The following is a 20,770-nucleotide window of genomic DNA, read 5'->3' on the forward strand; positions in this document are numbered from 1 at the left end:
GGCACGATATCTGATTCTGCCATGGCTGTCACAGCCCCAAAATTCCACAAAAAACTGTCACCCTTAAAAATCAGGAAGAATAGGGATGCAAAGCCTCTGACCTTCTTGACGCTGTTGGCAACTGCTTCCTTGTGACTGTAGTCATCAGCAGACAGTTCACTTCCAAATTTGTACTCTGGGTGGGCTTCTTCTTCTTGATCAGCTGCGTAACAGACAGGGGGGAAAAAACTATGAAGTCAACCTATTCCCAAGGCTGCTTAACAGACAGGAAAACAAGCAAAAACTGCGAAGTCCCAAACAGTCAGACCCTGGCAAACACGAGAGAAGGCTCCCATGATCTACAGCATCTAGGATTTGGGAGCCACCTGCCATCACTATGGAGTCTCTGTTCATCTACAGGTGCACTAAAGAATGAGCACACTTATTTTACTGGACTATATGACAACAAGGAAGTAACACAAGCTGTCTGTACCACAGCTGGTATACAATGGTATAGTTATTATTAATGGTTTTCTTGTTAATTTATTCTATTATTTCAGCACTTTGTCTTATTGGATTATAGATCAGTAATTGCCGTACAAGCTTTTAGTTATCTTCTTCGACACTTAAGATGCACCAAAGAACTAGTTTTTCTTAATATTCCTTTTCTAAATTTTAGGACTATTGTTGACATATATGTAATAATGTATATAAATATATATCAATACTTTATTTAAATATCATTTTGTATTAATTTTAAAAATTTGAAAAATACAACTATTCCACACTATGTATCGAAAGACAGCTGCATTGATATCTAATCTGTCACTTACCTGCTCTTCTGAGCATGGGCAGCCCTAAGATTGCTTTGACAAATGAGGTAGAGACAAAATGAGGTAGAGACACCAGCTCCATGCATAGCTCTTAAATAATATAACGGCTCCTATTTCCTGCATCTAAGGCCGAGGTTCTTGGATTCTAACTTAGTCAATGTGTTGTGAGATACTGAAACTACTATAGAGGCCACAAGGGGATACTCTGCTCAAGAGAATGAGCTAAGCCCCACAGATAGCTAAACCTATGAGCAACCTTGTCTAACTTGTCTATAAATCTTAAAATAATGCCAGCTCCAGATGTTCACCTGCAGGCAACTGTATGAAAAACTCCGAGGAAAAACAGCCAAATGAACCCCTGTGGCTCACAAAATCATGGGAGGTAACAATAAGCCACAGGCTCGAGCCTCCAAATTTGGATGGTGCAATGTAAGATACAACCATGACAGGAACTAACTGAACGATACCAGAGATCTTTGGCCTCTTCAATCCCACTAGGTACAGACAAACATAAAAAAGTCAAATGTTATGGTTTTTTTCCCTCTGGGGTTGGAGTTAAACCCATGCAGGTTCACCTGCTTCATTAGTGGAACCTCCCTCACAGTCAGGGTCTTTAATCAGGGACAGTGAGTAAAATTAGGTTATTCTGACAGCTTATAGGTTCAGTCTGTGTGTCTAATCTCCTAAAATCAGACATTGTTCAGCTGTATAAGTAACAAAGTTTCTACAAGTACTTTCTCACACGTCAGGCTATACATTGGTGTTTCTGTTAAACCAATGCAAGTTTAAGTCATTTGGGCAGATAATTGCTAGGATACATGATCAATGGATCATTATCTGAAAACATTCCCAAATGTTCAAAAGGCCCATTGATTGCTGTTATTACTAATTATATTATTTTTCAGTGCAAGGAACTAAACCCAAGGGTTTGCTCATACGAGGCGAATATGCGACTCCTGAGCTACAACCCAGCACCGATTTTAAACAAAACAACACAGCTGGCTATCTAGACAAGGTAACACAGGTGATGGCAATTATTCAAGTATTTTAAGCAAGGCTGCCAGGAAGTCTGGTGGGAAGGCCTCTTGCATGCTAGACCTGTGCTGTATCACTGAGCTATACCTAGTGTAGGTCATTAACTAATTAATAAAACCTGTAATGTAGGCTTTGACCGTCAAGTTCACTGTGTGCACATCAGCCAATCATGTCATTAGGGTTCTCTTACCCTATATTCCTTGTCTCACTAACAAGACTGAAGTTCATGTTTTTCTTTATAGATAAAGATTACAGAGTGGACCTTGCAAAGGGTCCATTCAACCCTTGCCTAATATACAAGTGACTCAATACTGAGTCTCTGTGAATGTTTTCTGAAGTGCTCAGTGCACAGTGGGGAGGGAGACGACTAAGCCACTAATATCCACTGTCTAGATAAACTGGAAATAATAGTATCTGAAGAAAATACCAACCCCCTCAAACGATTAAAGCTAATCAAAAAGTACTCCTGAATATTAAAGCAAGATAATGTCATCCCTATTTAAAGGGGTCTGTTAAGAAAGATTAATATAAACATTTTTGTAACATGTAGCTTGAAATGATGACTCCTTGCTCTATTTATGAATGTGCATTTGTGTGCATGTGTGTGAGTGATGTCAGTGTGGAGGATGTTCATGTGTACTAGTGAGACTATGTGAAAGAGGTGGGTATGTGTCCACATGATGCCTGTGGAGGTCAGAAGACAACCTTGGCTGTCAGTCCTCACCTTCCACCTTGTTTTGAGACAGGCCCTCTTGTGTGCTTTCCACTGCTTTTGTCAAACTAGCTGGGCCCACAAAGTTGCAGAAAGTCTCCTGTCTGTATTTCCCGTCTCCAGGGGAACTGCAGATGGTCATGGTAAGCATGTGGCTTCCACGTGGATTCTGGATGTCCAGGCTCAGGTCCTCATGCTTGCATGACAAGCTTGTACCCATGAAGCCATTTCCCCGGCCCCAAACTCACCGCTTTCTATCTCCTCCTCGTTGTCATCTTCTAAGATGCTCGCTGGGGCGGCTGATTCTCCGGCTTCCATCATGCTCTTCAGAGCTTCAAGCTGCTCTGTGAGTGAAATCAGACAAGCAGATGGTGAAAGATGCCAGACTCCTTACATACAGTGGGGGGTTTAAAAATCAACATGGAGGACAGGAAAAGCAGTATATTACATGGGCACCTACTCGCTATGCTCATATCTTACACATTCCTATTGCTTGGTCTTTGTAAGGACTGTGAAGCCAGCATGTTACAAACACAGGAGGGAAGTTTACTGGACCATGGGTGGAATCTCCTCCCATTTCTGATCGCCGGGTTCGGGGGAGGAACCAGTGCATAAAGACAGATATCAAACGTTCATAATTTAGAGAACCTGGCATAGACCAAGATTTAGGAGCAATGACAAGGACAGGACAGAAAACCGACACACATGCTAGAGATCAACAGAACTTCAGGATAAGAGTATTTACAAGACATATGGCTGGGATTATTATCCTGGTAAATAAAACAACTTTTTCTACATTTTAGAAATGGAGAAACACATAAAAGGATAAAGTATATTATACAATTAAATTGTCAAAAATAAAAGCAAAATAAATAAAGTCACTCTTTTTTTTCTTTTAGTATACATACAAGTCAAAGGTAGACCATAGTCAATGCTATAAATATTCTCAGAGAAGAGATTTTTAGATACCACCAATGTGAGTGTAAATTAATTCAATTGTTATGAAACTGTGACAAGGTATGTAATAATACAAACACTGTTTTTCCTTTTCCTTTTGTATTTCAGCACATACACATACGATTAGACGTTTCCCTCTGAATGGACCAGTTGTAGAAATTAAAGATAAATGAGAATGCAGTGACGTAACCCTGGAAAGGAAATGTTATCTACATCCTATCCGCACCCCTTCTCAAATCTACAGGGAGCTCTCAATCACACTTCATCCAGGCAGCTCAGGTGCCCAAAGATACAAGTGCATTTGACTTACTTTTTTCCACTTCAGGTTTCAGCCTTTTGTTTTTGATGAGTATTTTTCTTTTGAGGTCATTAGGGGATGGTAAAGGTCTGCCTGGTTCAAGCTAGAGATATACAGAAAAAGTTCAGTTAGTGACTTCACTATTTTTCCAGCCCAGAGGAGCCCCAGAATCATACCAGCCAGCGTCCACTAGATGTCAGTCTGCACAGCTCTGCTTTCAGGCCCTTCTCACATCAGTTCACGGAATCCAAATTTGATTTGAATAATGTTGCAGAGTTGGAACCCTTAATTTTCTGGAGTATACAGACCGGACCCAACTTCCCAATAGGGCAGGGTCTGACCTGAGTGGTGCAGGGAGGTGGCAGTCTTGCTGTATGTTAAGTCTTCTAAATTCCAGGTCCATCATAAAGGACAGGGTAGCACTTGATAAAGCCTCAGACCTCCCCTCCATCTGCACCGTAGCAAAGACTAAGCCTGTCTTCTTAATAGACTGACTTGGGATTTTAATAGGTCACTGAAAGACGGGAGAGATTTGAATTACTGGAATCTGAACTTCACTCTGGCTTCACTTCTTTATACTTTACAGGAAGTTAAGTCTGTTTAGGTTATCTTCTGTGACCAGTGGGACTGTTCGATCTCTAATTATTCAGAACCCACCCATCCAACGACACTTTTACCTATGCATCTTTCTACACAGCTTCTTTGATCCTATGTAGGACAAGCAAGCCTGTGTCTTGCCTTGTGAAGACCTTTAACAGAATGCTGCCTGCTACCAGCTGTCCGGTGGAACTGGTCCTGTCTCTGGGAATGCATAAGTCCCTTCATTAAGAATATAATGCTTTCCCCAAAAGCAATCCTCTTCTCTTGCCCAAGAGAACAGGAAGGGGGTCCAGGAAGTAATAAAATTAATTAAGGGTAACTCTCAGTATGAAGTCTTCAGAATCAGCTTCCTAGACAAGGATTAGTATACTGGTATTCTGTAAAGTGATGTGAGAGCTGGCTCTTGCAGACATCAACAGAGGAGTGCAAAAATAAGAAAAAGAACAGGGAGTGAAGGATGTGTTCCTTAGCTGCTCCACTGTGGGCACCTGAGTGGTACACAGTGAGTCCTGCTGGGGAGCCCAAGGGACCGAAGAGAAGAGGTGTCCAGAAATAGTTCCTGGGAATCCAGAGTGAGGGGACTGGTGCATTCTCAGACACTCTGGCCTGTCTCCCTTATGTGAGGAGAGCCTGACTAAGGACCAGAGGTCACATCCAGCCAAAAGCTGTAGGCACGGTCAGCCAACAGTCAGGCCCAGGGTGGGGAGAGGGGGGTGCTGGGAGGGACATGGGAAGCACCTGCTCTGATGCTTTAGCAGGCTGCAGAGTCAGGTGGGGGGCAAAGGATGTAGCCTTGCCTCCTCAGGGCTTTCAGCGGCCACACCTACCTTTGGGAAAAATTCATGGTTAAACCAGCCAGATTACTCACATCGCAGAAATAGCATCGTGTCATCTACTATCCTGCTCTCGAATTGCTGTCTAATGCTCCCGTGTCTGCAGGAGGTCTGAATACCCCAATAAAACACTTTAACGTTGTTAGTAAGCCCTCTTAATTGTGACATCTTGCTACACTGCATCTTGTCCTCTGGGACATTATGTATCCTGACAGAAATCCAAGGAACTCTCTGGAACAATCATACATGCATTCAGACTTCATAAAGCCCTTCTATGGACCACAGACTTAACAAAAGCCCCTTTATGAAGAAACTGGCAGGTATACAATGAAGCTCAAAAATGGCCATGTGACTTTGCCTGAATATTTATTTTGGAGTTGGGAACTTGAACTTTGGGCCTTATGACATCAGTTTGGAGGACTTCCCACAGCAACAGGCTCCCATGAGGTCTGAACCCTGGGTTCTTATTTGTTTACCTGGAGGGTTTTAAAAATACACCTGCTCGGGCTGGGTCAGTTAGAAACCAAACATTGGAGGCAGGGGCCCTGGCGCAGGTGTTTTTACAGGTGTCTGAAGTGACTCAGTGTGAGGCCAGAACTGGGAAACACAGAGAAGCCTGGCCTCTGGACTTGGATGCTTTGTGAAATTTAAAACATGAGACCTTAAGAGCATCCAGATTACACGGAGTCACATGTTTACTTTAGGCTCCTCTCGACATCCCTCTGAAGCACGATAAAAGCTTTTTGTAGCACAAAATCTAAATAAATATGAAAATCCTTAGTATTTGTTCTCCAGTGCTACTTGACCCCTGGAAAGCACATTTCAAAACAAATCCATTCATGCTGGAAATATGGTTTGCTAAAAATACATACTGGATGTGATTCGAGGGCTTGTTTCAACAGGAGATCCCCAAATAGATCTTCACAATACTTGGACATCTTGTACTGTTGATATTTGCTAGGGAGAAAGAAGTGGCATTTGTAAAGCCAAATGTCCATTAACTCTCCAAGAATGAGATATCCATCCCTGTAACTAGAGACACCCACTTTGCAAAGTTCAAGGCTGATTTCATTAACAGTGACTACAGCTATACTTTTAAGTACCATACAAACTTTAACTGGTGTAACTTAAAATTCAAAACTGACAGAGAAAAATGGAAAAATATCTCCTAACTTATCGCCCAATTTTCCATCTCAAAGGAACTTTAAGGTAGGTTTCCCATTTTCTGACCATTTGTTTGGAGAAAGCATTACTGAGCCCCAAGAAGATGACTTCTTAGGGGGCAGGGCTGGAATAACCATGCCCTTGCTGGAGGACTATTTGTTGCTTAGCCCATGAAACAGGAAATTACTCAGCTATTTAAAAAAAAAACAATGAACGGCAGGATGAGAAGCCAGGGATCTGAAACACCACCAAGTAGGGACACGGGAAAGAAGCGGCTTTCATACCTGCAGTGGTTTTCAAAGGAGAGGATTACAGGATACTCTGATGTGACAAACGCTGTTTCCTTGATGGCTTGGATCACATCCTTTAAAGACAGAGAGTGTTTATGAGAGAGAACAGATTGACGGTACCTCACACTGTTCAGAGACCACTAACGGAGCATTTTAAGACAGTCAACTTTAACACATCTGCCTACACAGCTCTCCTGGGGAGACTCAAGAGGTTTAGGTCATTGCTTTTCGATCAATGCTGTCTTTTATTTCTCCAGTGCTATTAAACGGCATTACTTGAGTGACCTGCCAAGTCCTCGCTTGACAGTGAGCAGAGCCAGGGACGCTGGCCCATCCCACCCCCTTTCTGTAGTACTCGGGTTTGAATCCAGGACTTGGTGCACGTGAAGCAAGTGCTCATCCATTAAACCATGCCCTGAGCTCTCATCAATCTCCTTTAGGAGTACATAAACTCTCTATGAGAATTTTCATCAGAGCCCAGTCTTCAGTTCCTCCCCCCTCTGAGGAAATGTGTCGGTAATAACACAAGGGTTTCGGCAAGCTTCTAACTGGCCGTCCTCTCTGAGTTCGGAATCATTTTGGACTATAGGTCCACCGTACTTGTGTGACAACTGTGATATTCAGTATTTCCAATGAGCCTAGTGAAAAGCGGGTCTCCTTCTGTGGTCAGGTAGCATGTGAGGCAAAACAAGGGAGAGCTCTGGCTCCAGTTTTACACTGACACCTACTCCGAAGCGGCAGAACACCTCCTTATACCTTGCATCATATGAAATAGAAAAGCTGTGTCCGACGGCTGGCCCACACGTCTGCTTCTCCAATCAGACTATCACACTATAAAATGCCCAAGTTCTTACTGGTCTGTAGCTAAGCACAGGGCAAGTCGCGTCACTCAGCAAGTCGGAAAACATTTTTACACTAATTGTCCACGAAAGCACAGTCGAAATGATAAACCTGAAAGTATTTTATTGAGACAGCCTTATGAAGGCAGCAGTCATCTGAGTATTATTTCTTAAGGTTTCTTCACAGGCAAATATGACCACGAACTTAAACATCTGGTATAAGTGGTCAGGAACTATTCCCGGAGGAAAACTGTGCCTTGGCCTTTGGAGTCTGCTTTCCTCGTGGGTGACTTTTTTCCATGTTCCTTCCCCACTATCCTTGTCATTTGATAGCTATATAAAATTCACACTTTGTCCCTTTAATATACTCTAGACTCTTCTTAGGACATAACCTTCAATTCATTAAACTAATTAAAGTCACCAATACTTTGGCTAAGAGACATGATATGGAGGGAACGTTCCACATACAGAAATGAGGCAGCTGTGGTTTCGAAGACAAGACACTGGGGATTTCGCTAGCAGGCAGAGCTAAGAGCCATTGTTCCAGACATTGTTATTCTCTCTCCTGAACTACACAACACAGCGGGCTATCTGATGTTAGCCGACACTGAGTTTCTCACCTTTGGTGGGATACCATGGACATGAGGAAGAAAACATGAAGAATGACCCATAGAGTTCTAACAGGTTCTAACAGGTGCTTGTTTATTAACCAAATATCCCTTTTGGTGAGGAGCCTTGGAGCGGGGTGGATTTCTCACTGGCCACAGTACTTAAATGGATGTGCTTCCTGATGATCCTGTGAACTGTGGCTCATTCCTTGTTCCAAATCTTTTGAAAGTATGGAGCCCAATTTGTAGCATGGCTTCCAAATTTAGAAGATGTTCCAACAATCATCCACAATACCAACCTCGTTATCTTATATTATAAGGCTTATATATAAACTTGCTCTTTTTATGCTACCTTTGAGTCTTTCTGAAATAACAGAAAGCAAGCAATAAATAGATAAGATTTTTTAAAAAAATGGTTTTGTTCATCTTAATTTGAGAATAGTTTTTACTATATTTCTCAAAATCCCCCCTCTGCCTCAGCACCCCAAGTAACTAGGCTATGTGTACACCCAACTGTGCCAAAAAAAAAATGTTTGGGTGTAAAACTAGGTAGATGCTGCTACTAAAGGGCCTTACAGTCATCATTTGAAAGCCAGAAAAATAGCATGAAGGGAATATTATCTGACTAATAATATTTTGTCTTGACTTTCTCTTTAAAATGAGAAGAACAAAACATGAAGGTGTGTTGCTTGAGAAAATGAAAAAAGAAAATTGTTTTCTTGTTTCCTGCGTTTTCACAACAGTCTGGGAGAGCTAAGGCTGTGAAATTCTTAAACCCACCTTAAACAGGATATCCGTACACATTGCCTTCCCATGAGTTATTATTGGTTCCTGATCTTCACCTTTTCCATCCCAACAGTCAAGCTCCACACACCTAGAAGCACAGTCAGATTACAACACTGAGCCTGTACCGGAAAACCAAACCCAAAGTCAAAGACACATTTTCTCATACGTCAGAACACTGAATGAGGAACACGGGCATTTTGTGGATGCCCAGGTGAAAACTAGGTTTTGTTGCTCACCCTAGTGTCAAAAAAGGGGCTGTGGGCGAGAGTTGGAGACTGACTGGATATAATAAACAGCCTGGTTCCCAATAAAATCATATTTAGGACCAAGTTGCAATAGAGAACCATGGACAGTCTGCAATAGAGGCTAGGTTTGGATGATACCGACATTGATTTATGAACTCACTGGGTAGAATAATGTTACTCTCACCCTGCCAGTAAATTTTCTTGAGCTGGACCTGGTGGCACTGGATGGTAATCCAGTTTCCTAAGAGTTCAAGGCCAGCTTGGACAAGTAGCTGAGACTCTTTCTCAAAATAATAAGTCAACTAAAAGTCTGACATATAATTAATTCAGTGTAGAGTCCTTGCCCGGCGGGCATGAAGCTCTCAAAGTAGTCCCGAGGGCCAAGCCAGAAGCACTCCTGCTGTCTTATGATTCAGACACAGATATTGAGACAAAGCGCATTAATGATGTCAGGATGGAATTAATCTCCTCCATAGCACTTCTGTACACAAAACGCAGTGAGATTTAAAAAATAAATATTTCCAAAAAATCATATTAAAACTACATTTCTTTTTTTGCAATATATTAACCTTAAATATTTGCTCTTTTCTATACAAGTTACTTTCAGCGATATCTCCTTAGAAAACTAAACTTCTTCCTATAGCCATACTGACGAATATCTTTCATATCACCATAGAACCTTCATCTAGCAATGGATGGGAGATAGAGACAGAGACCCACTCTGGAGCATCAGACTAAGCTCCCAAAGTCCCAATGAGGAGCAGAAGGAGGGAGAACATGAGCATGGAAGTCAGGACCACGAGAGGTACACCCATCCACTGAGACAGTGGGGCTGATCTATTGGGAGCTCATCAAGGCCAGCTGGACTGGGACTGAAAAAGCATGGGATAAAACCGAATATGGCGGACAATGAGGGCTGATGAGAAGCCAAGGACAATGGCATGGGGTTTTGTTCCTACTTCATGTTCTGGCTTTGTGGGCGCCTAGCCAGTTTAGATATTCACCTTCCTAGACCTGGATGGAGGGGGGAGGACCTTGGACTTTCCACAGGGCAGGGAACCCTGACTGCTCTTCGGACTGGAGAGGGAGGGGGGAAGGAGTGGGGGGAGGGGGAGGGGGCGGGAGGAGGGGGAGAGAAATGGGAGACTGGGAAAAGGCAGGAATTTTTTTTCAATAAAAAAATAAAATAAAAAAAGAAAACTAAACTTCTGAGCTTTACGCAGCCACATTTTTTTTATCTTGATTTTTGTATTTTAGGCAGTGGTAAGGATTGATCTCAAGACCTTGCACAGGCTAAGCAAATACTCTACCACCAAACTAAATTACCAAGCTTTTTTGTAGCATTAAACAAAATTAAATTTGTAACTACTAGAACTAGTAGAAAACTTAATATGGCTTCTTCAAATATATCTATTTTATTGTTTTACAATTTTGAGGTCATGTTTTAAAAATTACAGTAGGCCGGGCGGTGGTGGCCCACGCCTTTAATCCCAGCACTCGGGAGGCAGAGGCAGGCGGATCTCTGGGAGTTCGAGGCCAACCTGGTCTAAAAGAACTAGTTCCAGGTCAGGAACCAAAAGCTACGGAGAAACCCTGCCTCGAAAATTAAAAAAATAAAAATAAAAAAATAAAAATCACAGTAGATGATTGTCTTTTGATCCTGAAGATGGCTCCACAATTTTATGTGATACCTTCTTTTCTCACTCAACATAAAATTAAAGAGAAGTGTAAATGTCCTTTTCGTTCTGATTGCTATTTCCAATTTCAGAGAAAAGCAGATTACAATAGTCTTTCCTTATTCATGGTTCAGTTATCTAGGGTCAACACTGGTTTGAAAATATAGAATGCAAAGTTCTATGTTTTAAAGCATACCACTGTTGAGTGGTGCAATGGCCTCATTCACTGGCCAAGTGTCCTGCCTAGGAGTTGGATCAACCCAACGCCCAGCACATCACCCTGTATTCACTACCACCGGTCAGCCACTTAGTGGCCTTCCTTGCTATCAGAATGTCATACAACTACAGTGTTTTATTCAAGAAACCCTTACTTTCACTGAGTAATTTGTAAACAGAACTTCATCACAGGTATTTACATACAGTGGGGAGAACTAGGTATGAGCCATTGCTTAGCAGATCCACTGGGCATCTTAGAACACTGGGAATTGGAGAGATAAAGGGAGGTCAATGATATGTTTAAAGGTGCCACATATAGACAAAGCAAATCGCCATCTTGAGTTCCAGACCTGCACCCAGCCAGGAGAACTTGTCTGTACATCTCCACGGAAGACTTTCCGCCAAACTGCCGGCCGGTGAGATAGGTATTGTGGGAAGAACTGATGAAGTAGTGAGCCAGGGGGTGATCCATCTCCTGGTAAAGTTCTAAGCGATCTAGGAAGACTGGGGCATTTTCATCGGACATCAGATATCTGCAAAATCCATCACTTGATATAAGGCCTGGGGAGAGAGAAAATCTGAGTGGTACCGCAGCTCCGAAGACGAACAACTTTCATTTTGCCCTGCCTCGTTGAGGTAGTATAAAAGTCAGAGCAGAAACAACTCCGTAGTTTTCCCCTAGACCCGACAGCGTTCAGAACTTGAACAAAATACAAAATTACACATTAAAAGAAGAACAATCTATGACAGTTCTCCATATGAAGAAACTATGCTATGAACCACAGAGATGAGTGACCTCTGGTTCTGCTACGAGCATCCTCTCCTTCTGTCCATTTCCTGGTTTCACTGGTCAAGTGGGGAATATAATGGCCAGGATCATCATGATTGGTAACTGAGAATACCTGTAAGATGCGTGGTATTAATTCTAAGTCACTGTTATTTTCATTCAGTTGGAGAAATGGTTGCCTTTCAAATTTAAACAATTTATTTTTCACAATTATCTAAACGTTAAAGTCTGACGCTGGTGAAAAACACGGAAACACAGGCCACTGCTGACTTAATTTACTTTTCTGAATGGGGCAGGGCTTACATGGCAACTGTGGGGTGGATAAGCAGTGTTTCACAAACACCAGAAGCCTCAGCCCTTTGCTTTTACATGTAACCATTTATAAGTTATGAAGATAGTCCCATTCATATCCACTGAAAAGCTCCACCGATCATCTAAAAGACAGCTCTGGGCCTCATGCACAGCTTGCTTAGGTCTCACAGCTTGCTCTGCAGGTTTGACCTTGACTAAAGAACACGTTAGAGATGGCGTCACTGTGCCTACGGGCTGTACTACAACTCCATTTTCCTACTGCCAAATAACAAGACGATCCCAGTTCTTGCAACACTCCCCAAATATTTTTTTCAGGTTAACTACATGTGTGTCTAATCAACAGATCATTTCCAGTGTTTTCAATTTTACAGAACAACTATACCACTGTGTGTTTCTGAATCACTTATGCACTTATGTGCATGTATGTGCATGCGTACACACACAGAGAGTTTATCATTAACTGAATAGATGGTAATCCACAAGGAATATATATTATATTTTGGTTTTTCAAGAAAGGGTTTCTCTTTGTAGCCCTGGCTGTCCTGGAACTCTCTCTGTAGAACAGGCTGGCCTTGAACTCAGAGATCTGCCTGCCTCTGCCTCCCAAGTGCTGGGATTAAAGACATGTGCAACCATGCCCAGTTCTCTCTCTCCATATGTTAATAATAATAAGTTTGTTGCTGGATATGCAGGCCATTTCTAATAACTCTGTCCTTGGCATATTCATTCATTTGAATAACAGACACTTTTGAGGCACTGAGATAGGCGCAGAAAAAAGAGCTACATTCCATTTTTACAAAGTTCACATATTATGGTTAAGAAAAATAAATATATGAATAATTATAATGCCATACTGGAAGTACAAAGCTAGAATGATGAAACAGGATGGTGGGATACTGGTTTAAATACATGGCCAGTGAAATCTTTTTAAGATTTCATAAATGCATGGGGACAAGATATACAGCCACATGGAGACAAGCCACACAGACACACAGGAGTGGATCTTTCGGGCAGAAGGTTGAGCAAATGAAGAAATCTTGGTGCAGGAATGTGTGTTCTCAATTCATTCAATAAATGCAAAGAGGAATGAGCAACATCTGGGGAATGAGCTGGGCAATGATGCAGGAGAGGGGGCCAAAGGCTGCATCCATTAGGGTTTAGTCCTATGTTCTTGAGATTTTTGTGTTGGGAAGCTTTGGTGGCATAGCAGAGTACACAAAAACATTGGATAGCATCCTAAAAGGCTTACTCTGGCTGCTGTGTGGATCACAGTACTGGGTACAAAACAGAACAAAAATGTTACAAGCCAGTTGGCATTGCCCCTGGAAAGGCTGTAGGCTTGACTGTCTGAAATGGTGAGAATGAGGTGGACCTCACGTGCTTTGGTGACAGATCATAAGAGATGTGAAAGGAATAAAACATACAGGGTGATTCCAAAGGTTCTGACTTGAAAAGCTAAGTGAGTAGTGCACCCATTTCTTAGGCTGTGAAAATAGAGGGATGGAGACAGGACAACCAAGCCATGCTGCAAACACAGCTATTCAATATACAGACAAGCAGGCCTACTGCAGGCTCCTGGGTTATGGCTGAGGACTGGAGGATTTACTCTGGAAGTCATATGTTTACAGAAGACACTGAAAGCTAGAGGCCTGCATGGGTACCCGCTCCTAGCAGAAAGCATGAAAGAAGCAGAGGTCTAGCATGGGACAGGCACTACTATTTGGAGACTGTGTGAGATACTCTCTAGGGTACACACCTGCAAGAGGAAGTGCTGAGCTACCAGAGAGGCACATTTTCTACTTTTTGAGCTACTCTCCCAATCCCCAGGTAGTGGTGAACACTTACAACTCTATGAGAAGTGTCTTTTGAGCTGTACTCTTACACTGTTCATTAAGTCAAAGAGAGGCTTTAATTCTCTGTTATTTGTGAAAGGGAGAAGCTGTGTTTTTTTGTGTGTGTGTGTGTGTGCGTGTGTGTGGTTTTTTTTTTTAAAGCTGGTGTCAGTTATAATCAGGTCTTGAAAGGACCTGAGGATAACAAAGACACACAAATCATTACATCATCAGTTGCTGAGGAACAGCTGCTCTTGTCTTTCCTTTGAACAGACCACAGCTGTCTTCAAGATGCAGAGGGGGCGGCATGAAACACTTCTTATTCAGTCTTGAACTCCCAGTGTTACAGTTTGAATGTGAAATGTCCCTCACAGGCTGACATGTTAGGACACCTGGTCCCTAGCTGGTGGCCCTGTTTTTTTTTTTTAATTAATTTATTTATTATGTATACAATATTCTGTCTTGTGTGTCTGCCTGCAGGCCAGAAGAGGGCATCAGACCTCATTTCAGGTGGTTGTGAGCCACCATGTGGTTGCTGGGAATTGAACTCAGGACCTTTGGAAGAGCAGGCAATGCTCTTAACCGCTGAGCCATCTCTCCAGCCCCGGGTGGCCCTGTTTTGGATGTTACAGAACTGACTGGTGGGGGCAGGTCACTGTGGGTGTGTCTGGATCTGATATTTCTGCTTGCTAGTCCTGTTAGGATGTTGAGCAGGTTCCTCACACTCCTGACAGCACGCCTTTCTGCTACGACAAACTAAACTTCTCTGAAAATGTGAATGAACCCAAATAAATCCTTGCGCCCACGTGAGTTGCTTCTGTCAAGTATCCAGGTCATAATGACAAAAAAAAAAAAAAAAAAAAAGAGCTGCACAAAGCAAGCATAGCCTCCTGGCTGCCAAGTGTTGGGCTCCTGGGCTCCCAGGCATGTCCCTGCGGCAGGGATGCACTTCAGTTGTCCCCATACTTTTCCTTTGATTGCTAGTTGAACTACATATTGTTTCCGAACCAAAATGAAAGGGACAAAGATCCAGGAATACGGACAACTTGCTGAGACTAGTTAGTGTCCTATCAGTGTGTTTGTCTTCCAGCCCAGGGGTCAAGTATCAAATTAAGTACTAAGTTTATTCAGCTTAGCAAAACAAAAGGGAGCAAAGGCAGGTGCACGTTCTTATGTGACAAATTCTTTTCAAAGACTGCACACAGAGACTGCCTTCTTAACACGATGCAAAATTAAAACTTAATATACATGCATATACAGCGGATTATCACTACAATGTCCTTATCAACACAGCACATTTTGCAGTGGTATACTTCAGACAGTGTGGAATCACTTGATAGAACATACAAGCTAAATTAGTTTAAAAGCAGGAAAAGAATAAATTAATTACTAATCTTTGAATCTACGGTGCCCCAAAGCATTTAAGATATTTTAATTAAAATTCAAGGTTTTTAAACGTACATTTTCTTATCTTAGCAAAAAAAAAAAAAACCACAAAACTTAATTTGTTTTTTTTTTTTTTTTGCATTTATATTACCTTTTTTCTTCAAGTCTTCGTCGGGCTCATACATCTCAATGATCCGCATTGCTCTTTTCGCATCATAAAATGGGAATAAAATTTCATTCAGCCGAGGATCTCGCTGGTGCTATGATGAGAAAATAAGTCCATTTAGACCCACATTCCTCACCCTGAAAGAGATTCCTACACATATAATCTGTACAAGATCCATCTAGACGCTCATATTCGTAATTATGGAGATCAGACTTCACTGCCTTCCTGGCTCTCTCCCTGAACTATACTACATGAAGTTCATCTCTGGACTTATGCTGTTGGAGCTGAACGGTGAAAAAAGGGGAGCTGTGTGGTTTCCTCCCGTTTCAACTTTGAAGAAGACATGAAAGTGTGAGAACGGCAACTGCACCGCCATCTACTTCCTACACCTTAGGTCAGTGACTTGCCACAAATAGGTGCAAAAAAATGAGAGAAAAGGATCTCTACAGTATTTGAAAATTTAGTACTGAGGTTACCTTTAAAAAGAAAAAGAAAAAAATAAAGAAAATAAGCAACCATATCAGGTACTAAGTGGCCCAAAGCCCCGAAACAATAGCAACAACAGAAAACCCCAAAACTTGAGTGTCAGAAAAGTAAATAGTTAAGTTTTAACCTAGCTTTCTCTACTTTTTTTTTTACCTACTTCCTCTTGAGCACTCTGCAAACTTTGTTTTCTTGGAGTCACAGTTTTCCAAGATGATAGAATTGTAATGATGGAAAGGAATCAGCAAAGAATCATCAAGTTTAAAATACAGCATCTCAGGGCACCTTCTCTCTACAGCTATACCCGCACTCTGCTCTGGAAGAAGTCCCCAGCAGAGTGCAGGGAAGAAGGCTCTGATGGAAGCTGCCAATAGCCACCTTTCTCAGTCAGCACCCAAGATGCTTCTTACATTGAAGGAGTAACACACTTCCTGCACTGAGGCTGCCCTGTCTTCCTGGAATGGCAAGAAGCCCATTTACCTACTCTCTACCTAACTAAGCTATGTGTGTGTGCAAGCTTATATATGTGCGTGTAGATATGGGTATGCATATGTGACGGCGCGTGTCTGGAGGCAGTGGATTCACTAAACTTTCTTACAGTTCACTGTGGATGACAGGATTGCATTATGTCCTCTCCCAAATGAATAAAATGTAAGCTTTCAGAGACTGATGGGCCAATAAGCAGATGTGCGCAAGAATTGCTTAACGTATCATACTTTGGCAACAACTCTTTACCCAACTGCATGCACAGATTTGCAATAATATTATTGGAAAGATGCTGAAGAAGCAACTGTTCATATGGCCCTTTTTTTCTCTGCTGAGGGATGGTCACCTGTAAGGGGGGCTATGTACAGAACAATACCTTTGGCCAATGGAACACTTGATTTTAACTGCTAAAGCATAGATGTCTCTAGACTCCCCTTGTACCGTTTTGTTAAAAGTGTTAAAGTGAAAGGATCAATATCTTTATTGACAGCTATCCTGATGAAGCATTCTTCTGTTGAAATATTACTGATTATGTCCATGTCAATGCTAGACTGGAAACTGTTATGCTAATAAATAGCAGGGCTTGATACTTTAGAGAATAGTGATGAGAGCTGTAGAGAAAGAGAAACTGATGTGGACAGTGGGATGCCAGGCAAGTGAAGACATGCTAGAACCTGTAAGGATCGCTACACCCCATAAGGATCAGATACAGCATACAGCAGACCCCAGTATTCAAGGGCGTTGGGGGCTGCAGACCCCTGGCCCCTTGACTTTCTTTGCCTGCTGGAGCGAACTGAGCAAAACAACTTGTTTTCCTGTGCCTGCAGCTGCTGTGAGCACAAGGCCCTCATGAGTTCCTGATGGCAGGGGGGTAAATTCTGGTGGGTTTTACAGCTGGAAATCCCAAGAGCTGGGGCGTGGCTATCAGTTAAGGATCCCTATATAAGCTTCCCTGGAGTACAAAAAAGTTGGCATTCTTGTATCAAGGATGACCTGTGTCCCTGTGTCTCTGTCTGTCTGTGTGAGTGTGTTTTTAAGTCTCCAGCATAGTTCCTGGCTTGTGTACCTTCGCTTAGAGCAGACATTGCGCCTAACACAAGGGGATTAAGGTCTCCCCTGGGGTGAGAGGAATCATTTAAAAGCATTCAAAGAAATAAAATCCTATCCACTCTCTAGACATCTTTCTTCCCATAAACTAGAACTAAATAAGATGGATAAGGGATGGAAAGGGATCTTTTCATACCCTGACATAGTTACACTCAGTTATCCTCGGTTTCTTCCCTAGTAAAATTAAGTCTTTTGACTTAAACAGGAGATCACTGGTGAGTATCTGGGACATGGAGAACTGAAGGGGCAAATCCATATGACTTAAGAAGAGGAAAAAAATTGGCTACAGTTATGGGGGAGAAAACAGATACAATGGGAAAGGGGGAAGGAAATTCGGACATTTCTGGGTGTTTTTACACATGTACATATTAACATGGCGCTGCTTAAAATGTGATGTGTGGATGGCAGGAGCAGCATTGCCATCACCTGGGAGAGTTTAAAGACTGGATTCTGGGGGCCTCTCCTCAGACCTCCTGAAACTGAGTCCCCGGGTGGACCCAGGAATTATTTGGGGTGCAAGCAGATCTAGTAAGCTTCCCTGGTGATTCTGACTCCCTCAATTTAAGCATTCCTGCTCTAGAGTAGGAGGTGTGCCTCTACTGCTTGCTTAGCCCTGTGGGCTAAATCTCCAGTACTGCAGATTAGGTGTGGTGGAACTTGTCTGTGTAATTGTAGCACTTGGAAAGCAGGGCCGAGAGGATCAGAAGCTCAAGGACATCTTATGCTACTAGTGGACTGGAGGCTGGCCCTCTTAGAAATGAAAGGAAGAAAAGAAGGAGGGAAAGAAAGAAGGAAGGAAGCAAAGAAGGAAGGAAGAGAGAAAAGAAATAAAAAGAGGAAAAAGCATTAATTTAAACTGTAACCACAAGCATTTTATTTCATGACAAAAAAACAAAAGCAAGAAAATCCCATCTAACTAAATAATGCAAGGCAGGACTAATATGACCTGTGTTCCTAATTAAGCTTTATCCATTAAAATGTAATTAGAGGGCATCATATTCATAAGATCATCTTTCTAGTAGAAGGAATAGCCAGGAAAACAGCACATATCCATACTTGCTACCTAAGGTGTTTATAGTCTTAGCAAAAGAGATTTAAGTGCAGACAAAATAAAATTCCACTTTGTCTTTGTACCGGCTCTGCCAGAAAATATAATCTTTTCTTTCCCCCAAATTTTCACATTTTAAAAAGGTGAAGCCAGGCGATGGTGGCGCATGCCTTTAATCCCAGCACTCGGGAGGCAGAGGCAGGCAGATCTCTGTGAGTTCGATACCAGCCTGGTCTACAGAGCTAGTTCCAGGACAGGCTCCAAAGCCACAGAGAAACCCTGTCTCGAAAAACCAAAAAAAAAAAAAAAAAAAAAAAAAAAGGTGAAAAAGCCTGGTCCCTCTGAATAATCTAGAGGCAGGGAAACAAATGGTAAGATTTGCATTTTTTTTCATTTTAGTGAGGAAGGATGCTATACATCATCACATCCAGGTGACCTCAGAGTAACAGGGTGCAGAAGAGTTCAAGTCAGAGACAGCACAGCGCAGCAGGTCATCACAGCTCTGAGACACCATCAACTTCCACTCAGATAAACAACAAGCCCAGCATTTCACTTCCTGGCATCCAGAGCTTTCTAAATGAGGTTCTAAATAGCTCTGAAAAGTCGGTCATGGAAACCTGTGCCAAGCAAATGAGATCTACCATGGGAAGCCCCCACAACTCTGTCCTTAGCTTTACTGAGAAAATGTGTCAAAAACTGCCTTTGGTACAAGTGCGCTGGCGGAGATGGATGCTGATCTAATATTTTAAAATGGTATAGAAAGGGGGCTGAACAATCAGCAAGGCTGGGCTCACACAGGATGGAATACTCTCCCCTCTTCCTCTCGCTTTTATCTTCTCATCTAAGAACAAGGATATTGTAAAGCAAACAGTATTAGGTACTCTCTTACATACTTCCAATTAAAACATGTAAAAGGCTTTGCCTGAATCTTAAGAGTTTAAGCAATGTCCTCAGCTATTGGTCTCAGTCTTTAGACCCCTTGGCTACACTTTCAAAATGGCTTTGAGTACCTGTAGACACATAGCATTGCATTCACGAGGATTGGGACCAGGGGCAAGCTGAATCGTCTGTCCTCCCTGAACCATCCTGTGTGGCCTATAGGCCCTCAACAGCTGTAGTTGGAAGACATGCGATCATCTAAAGATTACCTTTCATAGAGCCGGGCGGTGGTGGCGCACGCCTTTAATCCCAGCACTTGGGAGGCAGAGGCAGGTGGATCTCTGTGAGTTCGAGACCAGCCTGGTCTACAAGAGCTAGTTCCAGGACAGGCTCCAAAACTACAGAGAAACCCTGTCTTGAAAAACCAAAAAAAAAAAAAAAAAAAAAAAAAGAGAGAGAGAGAGAGAGAGAGAGAGAGAGAGAGACTACATTAGTCCTGCTACACACAGCTGAGGTGATAGATGAGCCTGACGCTGGCAGCTCCCAGCATGCACCTCCGCCAGTTCTCCATAACTCTAGCTTGCTGTTCTTCATGACTCTGGTGAAGGACGTTTCCTTCTATCCACTGGATAGAACCCAGAGACGCTGTGATACTAAAGGTTTAGCTGTGAGTGTGAACCTGTCTGACTAAATTCTTTATGGAGAATGACAAAATATATTTATTATGCTCAGATTCTCCCCCGCCACTCCACTAAGCACCCCAGGAAGTCATCCTGTTAGCTAGACAGTACTGCACAACTTCCGCTTGCACACATGTTGCCTGTGCATCTTGTTAAGCGCAGGCTACTGACTCAGTATCTGCATTACTAATATGCTGCTGGGGACACTAATGCTGCCTGTCTGGGGATTCAAGCTATGGCCATCTGTGACTAAGAGGCCCTGGAAAGCAGATGAGAAATTAATTCAAAGCTACCACTGAGGGAAGAGAGGCACATACCCTACACAGTAAGTAAAGGACTAAAGTTTTCTCCCTTTTCTACCTCTTGAAGGTAGAGATTAGTACACTAATCAGAAAGAAAGAGTGAGGTTTACAGGCTGGATGATGGCAGAAGCCAGTATGCTGCTGGTTGACTGGAAGGGGCTTTCTTTTCCTCAGTCATTGCCAGTCAGTGAACCTTGTTGTATATGCACCTATTGATTCTTTCTGGTTATA

At 42.4% G+C, this 20,770-nt stretch overlaps 1 protein-coding gene across 6 annotated transcripts in view; it reads right to left on the minus strand.

The window, feature by feature from the left end:
- Plcb4 (phospholipase C beta 4) overlaps window positions 1-20,770 on the minus strand; it is a 357,655-nt gene that overhangs the window by 68,303 nt on the left and 268,582 nt on the right. For all 6 annotated transcript variants that reach the window (XM_050134224.1, XM_050134229.1, XM_050134227.1 and 3 more), the window contains exons 13-20: window positions 15,540-15,648; window positions 11,422-11,632; window positions 8,929-9,022; window positions 6,696-6,775; window positions 6,120-6,204; window positions 3,827-3,917; window positions 2,808-2,903; window positions 102-202 (exon numbers count right to left, since the gene is read on the minus strand). In XM_050134224.1, the coding sequence (XP_049990181.1) occupies window positions 102-202; window positions 2,808-2,903; window positions 3,827-3,917; window positions 6,120-6,204; window positions 6,696-6,775; window positions 8,929-9,022; window positions 11,422-11,632; window positions 15,540-15,648 (867 nt within the window). The remainder of the gene's footprint in view (window positions 1-101; window positions 203-2,807; window positions 2,904-3,826; window positions 3,918-6,119; window positions 6,205-6,695; window positions 6,776-8,928; window positions 9,023-11,421; window positions 11,633-15,539; window positions 15,649-20,770) is intronic.

Source organism: Alexandromys fortis, unplaced genomic scaffold (assembly GCF_014885135.2).
Source record: "Alexandromys fortis isolate MF-2015 unplaced genomic scaffold, M_Fortis_MF-2015_v1.1 scaffold_6, whole genome shotgun sequence".
Lineage (NCBI taxonomy): Eukaryota > Metazoa > Chordata > Mammalia > Rodentia > Cricetidae > Alexandromys > Alexandromys fortis.